This window comes from Carcharodon carcharias, chromosome 8, assembly GCF_017639515.1.
Source record: "Carcharodon carcharias isolate sCarCar2 chromosome 8, sCarCar2.pri, whole genome shotgun sequence".
NCBI lineage: Eukaryota > Metazoa > Chordata > Chondrichthyes > Lamniformes > Lamnidae > Carcharodon > Carcharodon carcharias.
This window is the reverse complement of record NC_054474.1, coordinates 83942102-83955317: the sequence shown is the minus strand read 5'-3', so window position 1 is coordinate 83955317 and position 13216 is coordinate 83942102. Positions and strand designations below refer to the sequence as shown.

At 41.9% G+C, this 13216-nt stretch overlaps 1 protein-coding gene across 3 annotated transcripts in view; it reads left to right on the top strand.

Moving 5' to 3' along the window:
• LOC121280708 (M-phase inducer phosphatase 1-B-like) overlaps positions 1-8725 on the top strand; it is a 37921-nt gene extending 29196 nt beyond the window's left edge. For all 3 annotated transcript variants that reach the window (XM_041192823.1, XM_041192824.1, XM_041192821.1), the window contains 4 exons: positions 100-198; positions 666-799; positions 7142-7253; positions 8524-8725. In XM_041192823.1, coding sequence (XP_041048757.1) covers positions 100-198; positions 666-799; positions 7142-7253; positions 8524-8664 — 486 coding nt within the window. In that variant the 3' untranslated portion in view covers positions 8665-8725. The remainder of the gene's footprint in view (positions 1-99; positions 199-665; positions 800-7141; positions 7254-8523) is intronic.
• Positions 8726-13216: the final 4491 nt, after the last annotated feature.

Here is a 13216-nt window from a genome sequence, read left to right as displayed (position 1 = left end):
TAACTGACAACCCATGTAAGAGTATGTGGATATTTTAATCGCAAGAACATAAACACCATAAAAGGAGTATACTGTAAAATCTGACTTTTTTTTTCACAGATGGCCAAGGTGCTATGTGGAGAATATGATCACCTTTTAGAAGGAGTCCATATTGTTGACTGCCGTTACCCATATGAGTTTAAAGGAGGACATATCAGGGTAAGTGCAGTGGATACCAAATGATCAAGCCTTTTTTTTAAATGTCACCCCATCTGCACTGTACCATTCCTCAGCAAAGTAAATAGGTAGATAACCTGCTGTGACCTATTGCAAGTAATTACTTCCTTTTTTGTTCCATATTTGCCCTCTCTCTGTTATATGAAGCAAATGGTAAGTTATCAAATGAGAGCTCTGTTCCTTCTGAGCAGCTAGCATCTGTTTCTTCATGTGTCTAATTTTGAACTTTGAACATGTTCAGGTTTTTGAATAACTATACCAATCGTGCGAAGATCTGAATTAATTGCAGAAGTGCAGTTATTCATCAACAGTTGTCCTTTGCAATTGCATTTTGGCTTGCCTGCAATTTGCAGAGAAGTCCCAGTCTAGGAATAATGTTTCTAGTTCTAACTAGTCCTGCTAGTTCACCATCCAAGCTGATATTTTTTCTGCTTCTCCTACTTTCCTAGGGTGCCCTGAACCTTCACAAAGCAGATGATATTGTTGACTGTTTCCTAAAGCAGCCCATTGTACCCAAATCCAAAGATAAGAGATTGATCATCATTTTTCACTGTGAATTTTCATCAGAACGAGGACCAAAGATGTGAGTTGCAGGAATTATTTTCTTGACCTCCATTGTAAAGGCGTTAAATGTATACGGAGGGTTACGAAGAGACTTAGCAAAGTTACAGTCTCAAACTTCCTGGGACCGAGGACTGAAGTGAGATCTCAAAAATATAAAAAAAAAATTGGCTTCTGTATTTAGGTTTGCTAGCCTCTTTAATGAGGGGCTAGTTGGCACAATCTGAGCCTTGTACCCTATCATTTAATGTGGCTAGGACCAGATATGATTTTCCTCTTGTAGATAGTTTTAAAGGGCATTCTCTAAAATGAATTTTGGTATTTTCAGTCTTGTCCCAAGTGTGGGGTGGGGGGAGCACTGTGTAAATATAGAATCATACAGAATAATGCAGTTACTGTAGTGATGCCACAGCCAGGCTCACAGATGTGAGTGGAATTATTCTCTATGGTACAGAATCACAGAATTGTTACGCTGTAGAAGGAGACTATTCAGCTCATCGACTCTCTGAGCATTTTAACTTGCTATTCTCCTGCCTTTTCCTTGTAACCTTGCATATTGAAAGTTGATAAGTCACCAGGGCCAGATGGATTGTTTCCGAGGCTGCTGAAGGAAGTCAGGGAGGAGATGCTCTGAGGATGATTTTCCAATCTTCACTAGATACAGGGGAGGTACCGGAGGACTGGAGAAATGCAGACGTAGTTCTATTGTTTAAAAAGGGATCAAAGGAAATGCCAAACAATTAAAGGCCAGTTAGTCTTACATCGGTGGTGAGAAAATTAGTAGAATCAATCCTGAGAGATAGGATTAACTATCATATGGAAAGGCATGGGCTAGTCAGAGATGGTCAGCATGGATTTGTTAAAGGAATGTCTTGCCTCACAAATTTGATTGAATTCTTTGAGGAAGTGACAAGAAGGATTGATGAAGGTAGCGCAGTGGATGTTGTGTACATGGATTTTAGCAAGGCATTTGACAAGGTCTCACATGGCAGATTGGTCAGGAAAGTAAAAGCCCATGGGATTCAGGGTAATGTAGCAAACTGGATAAAAGGTTGGCTTTGTAACAGGAAACAAAGGGTAATGGTCGATGGATGCCCTTGCGAATAGAAAGTTATCTCTAGTGGTATTCCACAGGGCTCGGTGTTGGGACCCTTGCTGTTTGTGTTATATATTAACGATTTGGACGTGAATGAGGGGAGCACAATTGGGAAATTTGCAGGTGACACAAAGATTGGCCGAGTAGTGGAAAGTGTAGAGGGTAGCCATAATCTGCAAAATGATATAGGTGGGTTGGTGGAGTGGGTGGTAAAGTGGCAGATGGATTTTAACATAGAGAAGTGTGAGGTCGTACATTTAGGGAGGTCAAACAGTTGCAGGGATTACAAAATAAATGGGAATATACTAAGAGGGGTAGATGAAGTGAGAGATCTTGGCGTACAAGTACACAGGTCCCTGAAGACAGCAGTTCAAGTAGACCAGATTGTAAAGAAGGCATATGGAATGCTCTCCTTCATTGACAGAGGTATAGAATATAAAAGTAAGGATATAATGTTGGAATTGTATAAAACACTGGTGGGGCCACAACTGCAGTTCTGGTCACCACATTACAAGAAGGACATAATAGCTCTGGAGAGAGTGCAGAGGAGGTTTACAAAAATGTTGCCAGGGTTAGAAAAGTGTAGTTACGAGGAGAGATTGGATAGGTTGGGGTTATTTTCCTTAGAACAAAGAAGGCTGAGAGCTGACTTGATTGAGGTGTACAAAATTATGAGAGGAATAGATAGAGTGGACAGGGTAAAATTGTTTCCCTTGGTGGAGAATTCTAGAACCAGGGGACATAGATTCAAGATAAGTGGCAGAGGGTGTAGGGGGGACATGAGGAAGAACTTTTTTTACACAGAGGGTAGTGGGTGTCTGGAATTCGCTGCCCAAGTTGGTGGTAGAGGCAGAAACTCTAAACTCTTTTAAAAAGTATGTGGATCTGCACTTTAAGTGCTGTAAGCTGCAGGGCTATGGACCGGGTGCAAGAAGGTGAGATTAGAAAGGGCACCTGGGTATCCTTGGGCTGGCATGGGCAAGATGGGCCAAATGGCTTCCTTCTGTGCTGTAACTTTTCTATGGTTCTATTGTATTTATTTAAATAATCATCCAATGCCCTCTTGAATGCCTCTATTGAACCTGCCTCCACCACACTACCAGGCTGTGCATTCCAAACCCTAACTACACACTGTGTGAAAAAGTTTTTCCTCAACTCGCATTTGCTTCTTTTGCAAAACATTTTAAAACTGTGCCTTCTGGTTCTCACTCTATTTACAAGTTCTCCCTATCTACTCTGTCCAGACCCCTCATGGTTTTGAAAACTTCTATCAAGACTCCTCTTAGCCTTCTCCTCTCCAAGGAAAACAGCCCCAGTTTCTCCAACCTTTCCTCAACTGAAGTATCTCATCCCTGGAACCATTCTCGTAAACCTCTTCTGCATTCTCTCCAATGTGTTCACATCCTTCCTATAGCGTGGTGCCCAGAACTGTACACAATACTCCAGCTGAGGTCTAACCAGTGTCTTATATAAATTCATCATAACCTCCTTGCTCTTGTACTCTATGCCCCTATTAATGTAGCCTAGAATACTGTATGCTTTAGAAACAGTTCTCTCTACCTGACCCGCCACTTTCAATGATTTATGTACATATACACCCAGGTCTCTCTGTTCCTGCACACCCTTTGGAATAGTATCCTCTATTTTATGCTTTCTCTCCATGTTCTTTGTACCAACGTGTATCACCTCACACTTCTCCCCATTGAACTTCATCTGCCACCTATCTACCCACTTCACTAATGTGTCAATGTCCTTTTGAAGTTCTACACTGTCCTTCTCACAGTTTACAATTCTCCAAAGTTTTGTGTCATCTGCAAACTTTGAAATTGTCTCCTGCAAACTAAGGAAAAGCAAAGGTCCCAAAACTGACCCCTGGGAAACTCCACTACAAACCTTCTTCCAACCCAAAAAAATACCCATTAACCATTATTCTATTCCCTATCCCTCAGCCAACCTTGTATCCATGTAGCTACTGTTCCTTTTATTCCATGACCTATAATTTCCCTCACAAATCCTCACCAACGCCCTTTACCTCATCGACCATCTCTGTTACCTCTTCAAAAACCTCCAGCAAGTTAGTTAGGCATAATTTTTCTTCAACAAATTTATGCTGACTCTTCCAAATTAATCCACATTTTTCCATGTGACTATTAATCTTATCCCGAATAATTGTTTCAAGAAGTTTCCCCACCACCGAACTTAAACTGACTGGTCTATAATTGCAATGTAGATCTTTACGACCTTTTTTGAACAAGGGTGTAATGTTTGCAATTCTACAGCCCTTCAGCACCTCTCCCGAATCCAGGGAACATTGAAAGGTTATTGTTAGTGCCTCTGCAATTTCCACACTCTCTTCCTACAATATTCTTGGATGCATCTCATTCGGTCTTGGTGCCTTATCAACTTTAAGTACTGACAGTTTATCCAGGCCACCTCTTTATCAATTTTAACCCCTCTAGTGACTGAGTTTCCTGCTCTGTCACCATGACCTGGGCAGCATCTGCCTTGTACGTAAAGACAGATGTAAAGTATTCATTTAACATCTCAGCCATGCCTCTTGCCTCTGTGTAAATCCCCTTTTTGGTCCTTACTCTTTTACCACCCTTTTACTATTGATGTGCTTATAGAATACTTTGGAATTTCCTTTTACGTTAGCTGCCCGTCTTTTCTCATAATCCCTCATTGCTTCTTATATTTGCTTTTTCACATCCCTTCTGAACCTTCTGTATTCAGCTTGGTTCTCAACTGTATTTGCTGCCTGACACCTGTCGTAAGCACACTTTTTTTCTTTAACTTAATTTCTATCTCCTTTGTCACCCAGGGAGCTCTGGATTTGTTTGTCCTACCCTTCCCTTTTGAGGGAACATATCTTGACTGTGCCCAAACCATCTTCTCTTTGAAGGTAGCCCATTATTCAGCTACTTTTTTTCCCACCAACCTTTGGTTCCAGTCTATCCGGCCCAGCTCCATTCTTGCCCCATTGAAGTCTGCTCTCCGCTAGTTGATTACTCTGGATTGACCAATGCCATTTTCCATCCTCCTCCTAAACCTTATGATACAATGATCGCTGTCCCCTAAATGTTCCCCCACTGTCACTTGATCTACTTGGACCACCTCATTCCCAAGAACCAGGTCTAACAGTGCATCCTTTTTTGTTGGACTGGACACATACTGCTGTAGGAAATTCTCCTGAACATAATCTAAGAATTCTTGTTCCTCACTGCCCCTGACACTATCACTGTCCCAGCCTATATACGGGTAATTAAAGTCCCTCTTTATAACTACTCTTTGATGTTTACACCTCTCTGTAATTTCTTTGCAGACTTGTTCCTCCATATCTTTCCCACTGGCTGGTGGTCTATATATTACACCGAGCAATGTATTTTCACCCTTCTTATTCCTTAACTCTAACCAAATCGATTCTGTCCTTGAATCTTCTAACACATCCTCTTTCTCTAGTACTACAAAACCTTCCTTAACCAAAAACGCCACCCCTCCTCCTTTCTTCCCTTTCCTATCTTTTCTAAACACCTTGTAACCAGGAATATTTAACACCCAGATCTGCCCTTCCTTAAGCCAGGCCTCCGTTATCACCACAACCTCATAATCCCCAATTTTATTAACTATACTCTGTGCATTCACGTATATGCAGCGTAATTCTGATTTAGACTTTATTACTTGCTCCCTTCCTTTGACTCCATCTGTTAACTTGCTATTCTCTATTAGTGCCATTTGCCTCTTCCAGCATTCTGTGCACTCTGGTATTACTTTCTAACATTCTCCCCTGGTTCCCACGCCCCTGCTGAGTTAGTTTAAACCCTCCCCAACAGCACAGCACTAGCAATACACCCCACAAGGAACTCGGTCACAGCTCTGTTCAGATGTAACCTGTCCGGCTTGTACAGGTGCCATCTCCCCCAGAACCAGTCCCAGTGACCCAGGAATCTAAGGCCCTCCCTCCTGCACCATCTTTCCAGCCACACATTCATCTGTCTTATCTTCCTACTTCTGTACTCGCTTGTACATGGCACTGGGCGTAATCTGGAGATTACTACTTTAGAGGTCCTGCTTGCTAATTTTTTTGCCTAGCTCCCTAAATTCCAATTGCAGGACCACAGTCCCCTTCCAATGTGGACCACCACCTCTGGCTGAAGAATCTAGGGAAGAATTATTATGGTCAGTGGCAAAATATAAGGTGGATATTACAAGATAAAAGATGAAAACATGGTTAAGAGCAAAGATTTGTGAAGAAAAGCATTTAAGATTTCAGCAGAAAATTTTGAAGAAATCGCTTTGAAACCTCTTGTAGGTCTTCCCTGGCTGCTTCGTGGTTATGAGGCTGTCTATCCAATGAGCTTCTTAGCCACAGAGGCCAGTAGTGACCCAGGTTCAGCCTACTTTTTATTTCTGGATCAAGAGGAGGGAAAACTGGTTATGGTTCTGCAAACAAAAAAACATTTACGAACTATATTTCATGACATCCTTAAGCATCTTACAGCAAGCGAAATACTTTTGTAGTGTTGCCTTTGAAGTGTTGCCACTATTGTAATGTAGGAAACATGGCAGGCAATTTGGGCACAGCAAGCTCACACAAATAGCAAGGTGATAATGGCTAGATAATCTGATCTAGTAATGTCGATTTAAGGGATAACCAGGGCATTAGGAATAACTCTCCATCTCTTCTTCGAAATAGTACCATAGGATTTTTTACATTCACTTAAGAGAGCAAATGGGGCCTTAGTGTATCATCAGAAAGACTGCATCTCTGGTAGTGCAGCACTCCCTCAGTGCTGCACTGGAGTGTTGGCTTAGATTTTGTGCTCAAGCCTCTGGAAGGAGACTTGGACCCACAACTTTCTGACTTGGGCAAGAGTGCTACTAGCTGACCCACGGCTGAAAAATGATCCTGATCCATATAAGATGGCATCTGCAGAAAAGTGGTATATGTGGATTTAGGGTGGGGATTAAACCAGGCTTGGTTATGGTGGCTCAGGAGTTCTAGAAAATGTGAAACTCACTGTCTAGGCTCTTAAGGAAAGGTACTGTAGGCACCTGGTCAGTCGGATGACCTGCTTCTGAGCTGTAAAACTGTATGCTCTGGAGGTTTGTCAGCACCTATAGAATTGAACCATAGTGTTAAACGTTATCTTCACCAAGGGAGATGTGGGCAAGAAACTGGTCACCATAGAAAATTTAAACTAACTTGATTTGCAAGTTGAGGCTTTGCATGTGCACTGCATATACCTGTCTGTCTACTTCATCTTGAAGGTGTCGCTTGTTGCGGGAGGAGGACAGAAGTATGAACGAGTACCCAAATCTGTACTATCCAGAGCTCTACATACTGAAAGGAGGGTATAAGGCTTTCTTTCCTCAATTCATGGTAAGAAATGGCTTGTCGTTTCTCTGGGAAGATGGAGGGATCCTTGTATAGTGTACTGGGCAACCTGTTTCTCTGGGATTGTCAGGCAGCTGATTAAGCAGGAAATTAATTCTGAATGTCGAGATATGAATTCAAATGCCTTCACCTTATACCCTTTTAAGCTTGGCACTGTTGCTAGCCCCATTGCCCAACTTAGAAGACCCACTTCAGACTTCAGCCATAAACTAGGCTGATATTCATGCAGTATTGAGGGAGTGCTGCATTGTTGGAACTGTCGCCCTTTGCATGTGGCTCAAGCTTTGTCTTTGCTGGTTTGAGTGGAAGCCAAAAGATCTTACTGACTAATTGAAAAAGAGCAGCGAGTTCTCTAGTGTCCTTGCCAACATATTTTGGTCAATCAACATTTATTAGAAGGTAAATTCTGATTTGAAGTCTTTCCACCTGCCCCACATCTCCCCCCACCCTGCCCCACCTCACACCTACCATTCACTTTGTTTCCAGTAGTTATCCACAAAGTGGAAATGAAATGAACCAGATTAAACCTGACCACCACCATGTGCCCTTTGTTGACTTTGGCTCTTAGCATATTCAGACCTGTTCATGATCTCTGTAACATTGGGAGCAGGAACATGCATAATGGTGAGATTGCACCAGCAAATCTCTCCATACAAAAGTGTCAGCAAACCAGACTTCCAATCTTCCTCTCTTTGCCATTCCCACTCCATGGCCACCACTGATTCATTTCTCAGAGAACTTGCTAAGTTGCATAGATGTGGAGTACCTTTAGAGATAGGTACTCTCAAATTCAGGTTGACATTAAGCAGCTTTATGGAGGATGTCTTTACTACTCTGATAAAGATTTCAGAAATGTGTATGTACTGGTAAATACTTCAAACATTTTACCATGAGAGGAGCTGTGGTATTTTTATGGTAGCATGGCTACTGTTGTGACTTTTTGAACACACTTACAGAAACTTGAGAGTCTAGGAAACTGAAATTGCTCTGCTGCTCCATTTTATTTTTCTAATGGGAAACTACCTTTAGTTAGTGCTCATCTCTCGAGAACCCCTTTGCTAAAGGTGATGTATGGTATGCATCATCTTTTGAGAGTCTGTTGTTTTTATGTTGGGGTTTCCTAGGTGTTGGGGCAGAAACTTGATCAGCAATGCCAGTGACGTCTTGGTGACCTGCCTTACTGTGAACTGGCTCTAGGTATGGTCTCTTCCAAAATTGTCTGGCTGATCTTACTGCTTTGATTGCTGTACTGCAGAGTTACTGTGACCCACCCAAGTACTGTCCCATGGATCATGAAGACTTCCAGGAGGAGATGTTGAAGTTGCGGAAAAAGAGTAAATCTTGGGCAGGAGAACGTCGGAGATGGGACCTAATCTCGAGATTGAAGAAGATGTGATTGGATGTGAGAAAAAGGCAATGGAACTCTCTCTTGTCATTTAATAAACACTGTCTTTTTACAGGTTATCTCCAGGGTGTTAATAAGCTATTCCTGAATGTTCCAACTCTACCATTGCTCATAATGGAGCAGAGAAAGGTTCAGCTTCCAACTAACTTTTAATGTTGCAACATCAGAAAGCATGAAAACTATTCTATATGTGGAACTGAAACAAAATGGATTGATAATGCAAAAAGGATTTTTTTTTTAGCCAGTATGCTTTTTGAAGAATTTATTTCAAGGATAACAGTCTTAATTTAATAGAAGTTCCCTTCTCTGTTTTTGAGAAGTGATTTAACCATCTGACATCCTCCTTTCCCCCTCCACCATCCCATCCAAAATAGCATAGAAGGGCAGCACAGATCACTGGTCTTGCCAATTTGCTGCCCTGCTGACTGATAGCTGGCACATTGCTCCTGTAATTTCTTTGTGCTATGAATTCCCAATCTTGTGGTCAATGGGTAGAAGCCTGGGAGAATGTCAGTCTGCCCACCTCTTCCATCTTCCATCACATGCTTGTCTTGCACAGGCAGGGGAACTAATGTGAGAATACTTACAAAATGAAGTTAAATGCCCCTTTCCTTGCATTGCACTATGAGCAGATAATTAAACTTTTTTTTGCCGATGTTGCCTGTAGTGTTGCAAGTTGTTTGCTGGTGAAATGATCAAGTGACACTTCTGAAGTATAATTCCATGTGTTACCTGCTCCCAACTCTCCCTTTGAGCTAACCAGAGTGGTATCTAGAAATGCTGATGCCAAATGTAAATTGGATTGAGATAAAGGATAAAGCAAAGATCTGGTTGGTTAAGAAGCATTGAAAAAAGGAGTGACTGCCAGCTGGTGATTTAGTCTGTGAACCGTCTAGCTATTCATCAGAGCTAGTGCTGGTCAGTAGATAGTGACAAGGCCATCAGAGAGAACGATGGATGGTCAACAAAAGTTGTAATGCCCTCCTTTAAGATCAACAACACAGTCGAGGGCACAGTTTTACTTTGCATAGATGCGTAGGCGGATGTCAGTGGTAGGTGTGAATGTATTACAATGAACATCAACCAGGATCAAATGCATTCACAGTCCCTTGGGCAGCCCTGCTTTCCGCTATCTCACACCATTGCTAAATCTGAGGGAGATGGCTCTGCTGTGTTGGGGGTGACAAGCAAGACCAGGATCAAGGGAAAAAAATGCTTGGAAATACTCAGCAGGTCTGACAGAACTTGTGGAGTTAATCTTTTGGGTCTTGCGACCTTTCATCAGTTTCATCGGAACAGACCTGAAAGGCTAACTCTGTTTTTGTCTCCATGGATGCTACCAGACCTGTTGAGTATTTGCAGCATTTTCTGTTTTTTATTTGATTTCCAGCATCGGCGGTATTTTAGTTTTGTAAGATGAGGTCAGGTTGTCATGCTAGTTATGACAAAATAGCATGTTGGCACTTGTGCTGTGATGGCTTTATGTAGCATGTGTCAGCATGTTGTTTGACTGTGAAGGACGCCACAGTATCCTGCTTTTGCCTGACATCTACAGACGTGTGTTGCAGCAGGGGCCACTGGATAGTGCTGGGCAATGAACTCTACTGTGTTTCTTTCAATCCCTTCCCCCTCTAGTGCTGCCTTGGCTGAGATCAGCTATCTTAAAATGATACTTTGCTTCGAAAGGAATGAAAGCACAAACCTTCTAGTGTTATGTCACTTGATGCCTTTGCTCACTCACTGAGTCATCCAGAAGCACCATTTTCATGCATTAGCAAATTATAGGTCACCTATATGAAATATAGGTATGAAATATGAAGTATTTATTAAGCATGAATACTTAAAGCACCATGCTGGCTTCAGCCATTTTAATGTAAATGAAATTGCTAAAATTCTGATTCCCATACATAAGGCTTGAGTATTTATACTGAAGAGGACTTGCTTCCAGATCCAGAGTGCTAACAAAATGTGGCACTAATTAGTGTAAAAATCAGCAACAAAGCCATTTTTTCATCCCCTCCTTCTGAATTTACTGACTCTTGGAAAAGGTTCTATAATACCTCCATCCAGGTACCCATTCTCCCTTTTGGGTATTGAGCGGGAGTGCTGTGAACTTTTCAACTGTGGATGGCAACACAGTCTTCATGCAGTTGAATAGCCTGTCCCACAATTCTTCTCAAGTTGGGTGAAGTTTGACCCTGTCTTCGTCTGTTGTCCATACACATCCTTTGGCAAGAATCACTGGAAGGTGATCATGAGCAGCACCCCCTGGGTGGCTTTCCCAGCACCCTGATAACTCCACCACAAAGTTCAAGGCTCTGGCCAATCCTAGAGGTCCAGTTGCTGCCTTGGCTAATGGAGGCGGAATGTAATTTTTATGTTTTTTAAACAGGAAGAGCTGGGTATGTTGGGAAGTGTGTGTGTGTGTGTAATATTTTAAAACCAGTTTTAATGCTGATATTGAGAAAATTGATCATAAAAGAGGATGTTGCTCATGAGTAACCAGTCAAAAAAAAAAACACGTAGATTAGATTAAGATGAATTGTCTTCATCCAGCCAATGGTGAAGTTTGTGGTGAACTTGATGGGAATGCATATAATGTTGATCGTTTTTCCCTATTGGTTTTCATTTGTAAAAAAACCATGTTAGATGTTTGCAAACAGACATATGGTGAGTTGCCAGCACACCAGAGCTACTGGAATCCATTTCGCACTCTGACACCGTGTTTCTTCCTATAAATATAGTACTGCTTTATTTAAACTAAAAAAAATTCCCTCCATCCTTTTACTCTCATCCCACACCACCAATCGGAAAGGAAACCGGAGACCGTCATTCTAAGGCCTCCCACATGTGATTCTGCTCATAGGTAAGAATGAGTTGGATGTGGACTCATTAGAATCTAGCCACCATGGACCGCAGAGACTGTCAATCATCTTCAACCTTGAGCTAATTTGATCACAAACCAAGAAGTTTAAAGCAATGCTAGCAACGACATCATTAAATGAAACATTGCCTCACTGGTAATTTTATCAATATTCACCATAGCGAGAAGATGATCTGAAGATTAATCACCTTAACAAAAATTGAAGACAGCTACCATGTAGTCTCTTGTTTATCTGTTTGATTTTTCTAAGTAAACAACATTTTTGTTGATCTTTCTTACAGAGTCAAAGTTTATTTTTAAGCCTTCATTTAATTTTCACTGCCTTTAAAATAACAAACTGCTAATCTCCAGTGTTCCCATTTGATGCAATACTGAGCCCATTAGAACCACCAGATGCCTGCCAGTAATTCAATTCAATATCTGTGTGTAAACCATTTTGATCTAAATGTAAGTTGCTGCCTAGGGACAGTAATACATTTTAATCCAACACTGTAATAAAATCTGAGCTTTCAACAGTGAGCCTGTTTCGTTTCGATAGTGAGTTTTAATGCACATTATTATTATAGAATATCACTTCAAGAACATAATTTGACTCATCTCCCCTCTCCTGATCCTTGCCGTTTGTTTCAGTTGAGGAAGATGAAGATTTTGGAGCAGAGGTAAAGGCAGGGAAGGACTATTTTGATCACCTACAGGTGGTTTGTGGAGGAATTTTCAAGAGGGTTTTTTTCCACCCTATTGCGCCGGAGATGTTTACTAAATGTCTAGTCATGGTGTTCCAGGCATTGTGTGGGGGGCAGACTCAACGGAGCAGTCCTGGTGTTTTCATATATACCTGTGATGATACAGTTAATATGGTGTTGTGGGTTAGCACAGTGTTGGTATCTGAGAATTTGGTTTGCAATTTTGAAATCTTTCAGACTGGGGCTGGACCGGGTGAAATTTTTTAATTAGTTTATCAACTATGGGTGCCACTCATAAGGCCAGCATTTATTGCCTATCCCTAATTGTTCTTGAGAAGGTGGTGGTGAACTGCTGCAGTCCATCTCGTGTAGGTGCACCCACAGTGCTGTTAGGAAGGGAGTTCCAGGATTTTGACCCAGTGACAGTGATATATTTCCAAGTCAGGATGGTGTGTCACTTGATGGAAATTTTGCATGTGCTTGTGTTCCCTTCCTGCTGCCCTTGTCCTTCTAGGTGGTAAAGGTCACAGGTTTGGAAGTTGCTGTCAAAGGAGCCTTGGTGAGTTGCTGCAGTGCATCTTGTAGATGGTATACACAGCTGTCATTGTGCAACAGTGGTGGAGGGAGTGAATGTTGATGGGGTGCCAATTAAGCAGGTTGCTTTGTCCTGGATGGTGTTGAGCATTTTTGTGGTGTTGGATGGAGCTGCAATCATCCAGACAAGTGGGCAGTGTTCCATCACTATCCTAACTTGTGCCTTGTAGGTGGTGAACAGGCTTTAGGGAGTCAGGAGGTTAGATACTCACAGAATCACACAGTGCAGAAGAGGCCCTTCGGCCCATCAAGTCTGCACCGACGCATGAGAAACACCTGACCTACCTACCTACCTAATCCCATTTACCAGCACTTGACCCATAGCCTTGAATGTTATAACATGCCAAGTGCTCATCCAGGTATTTTTTAAAGGATGTGAGAC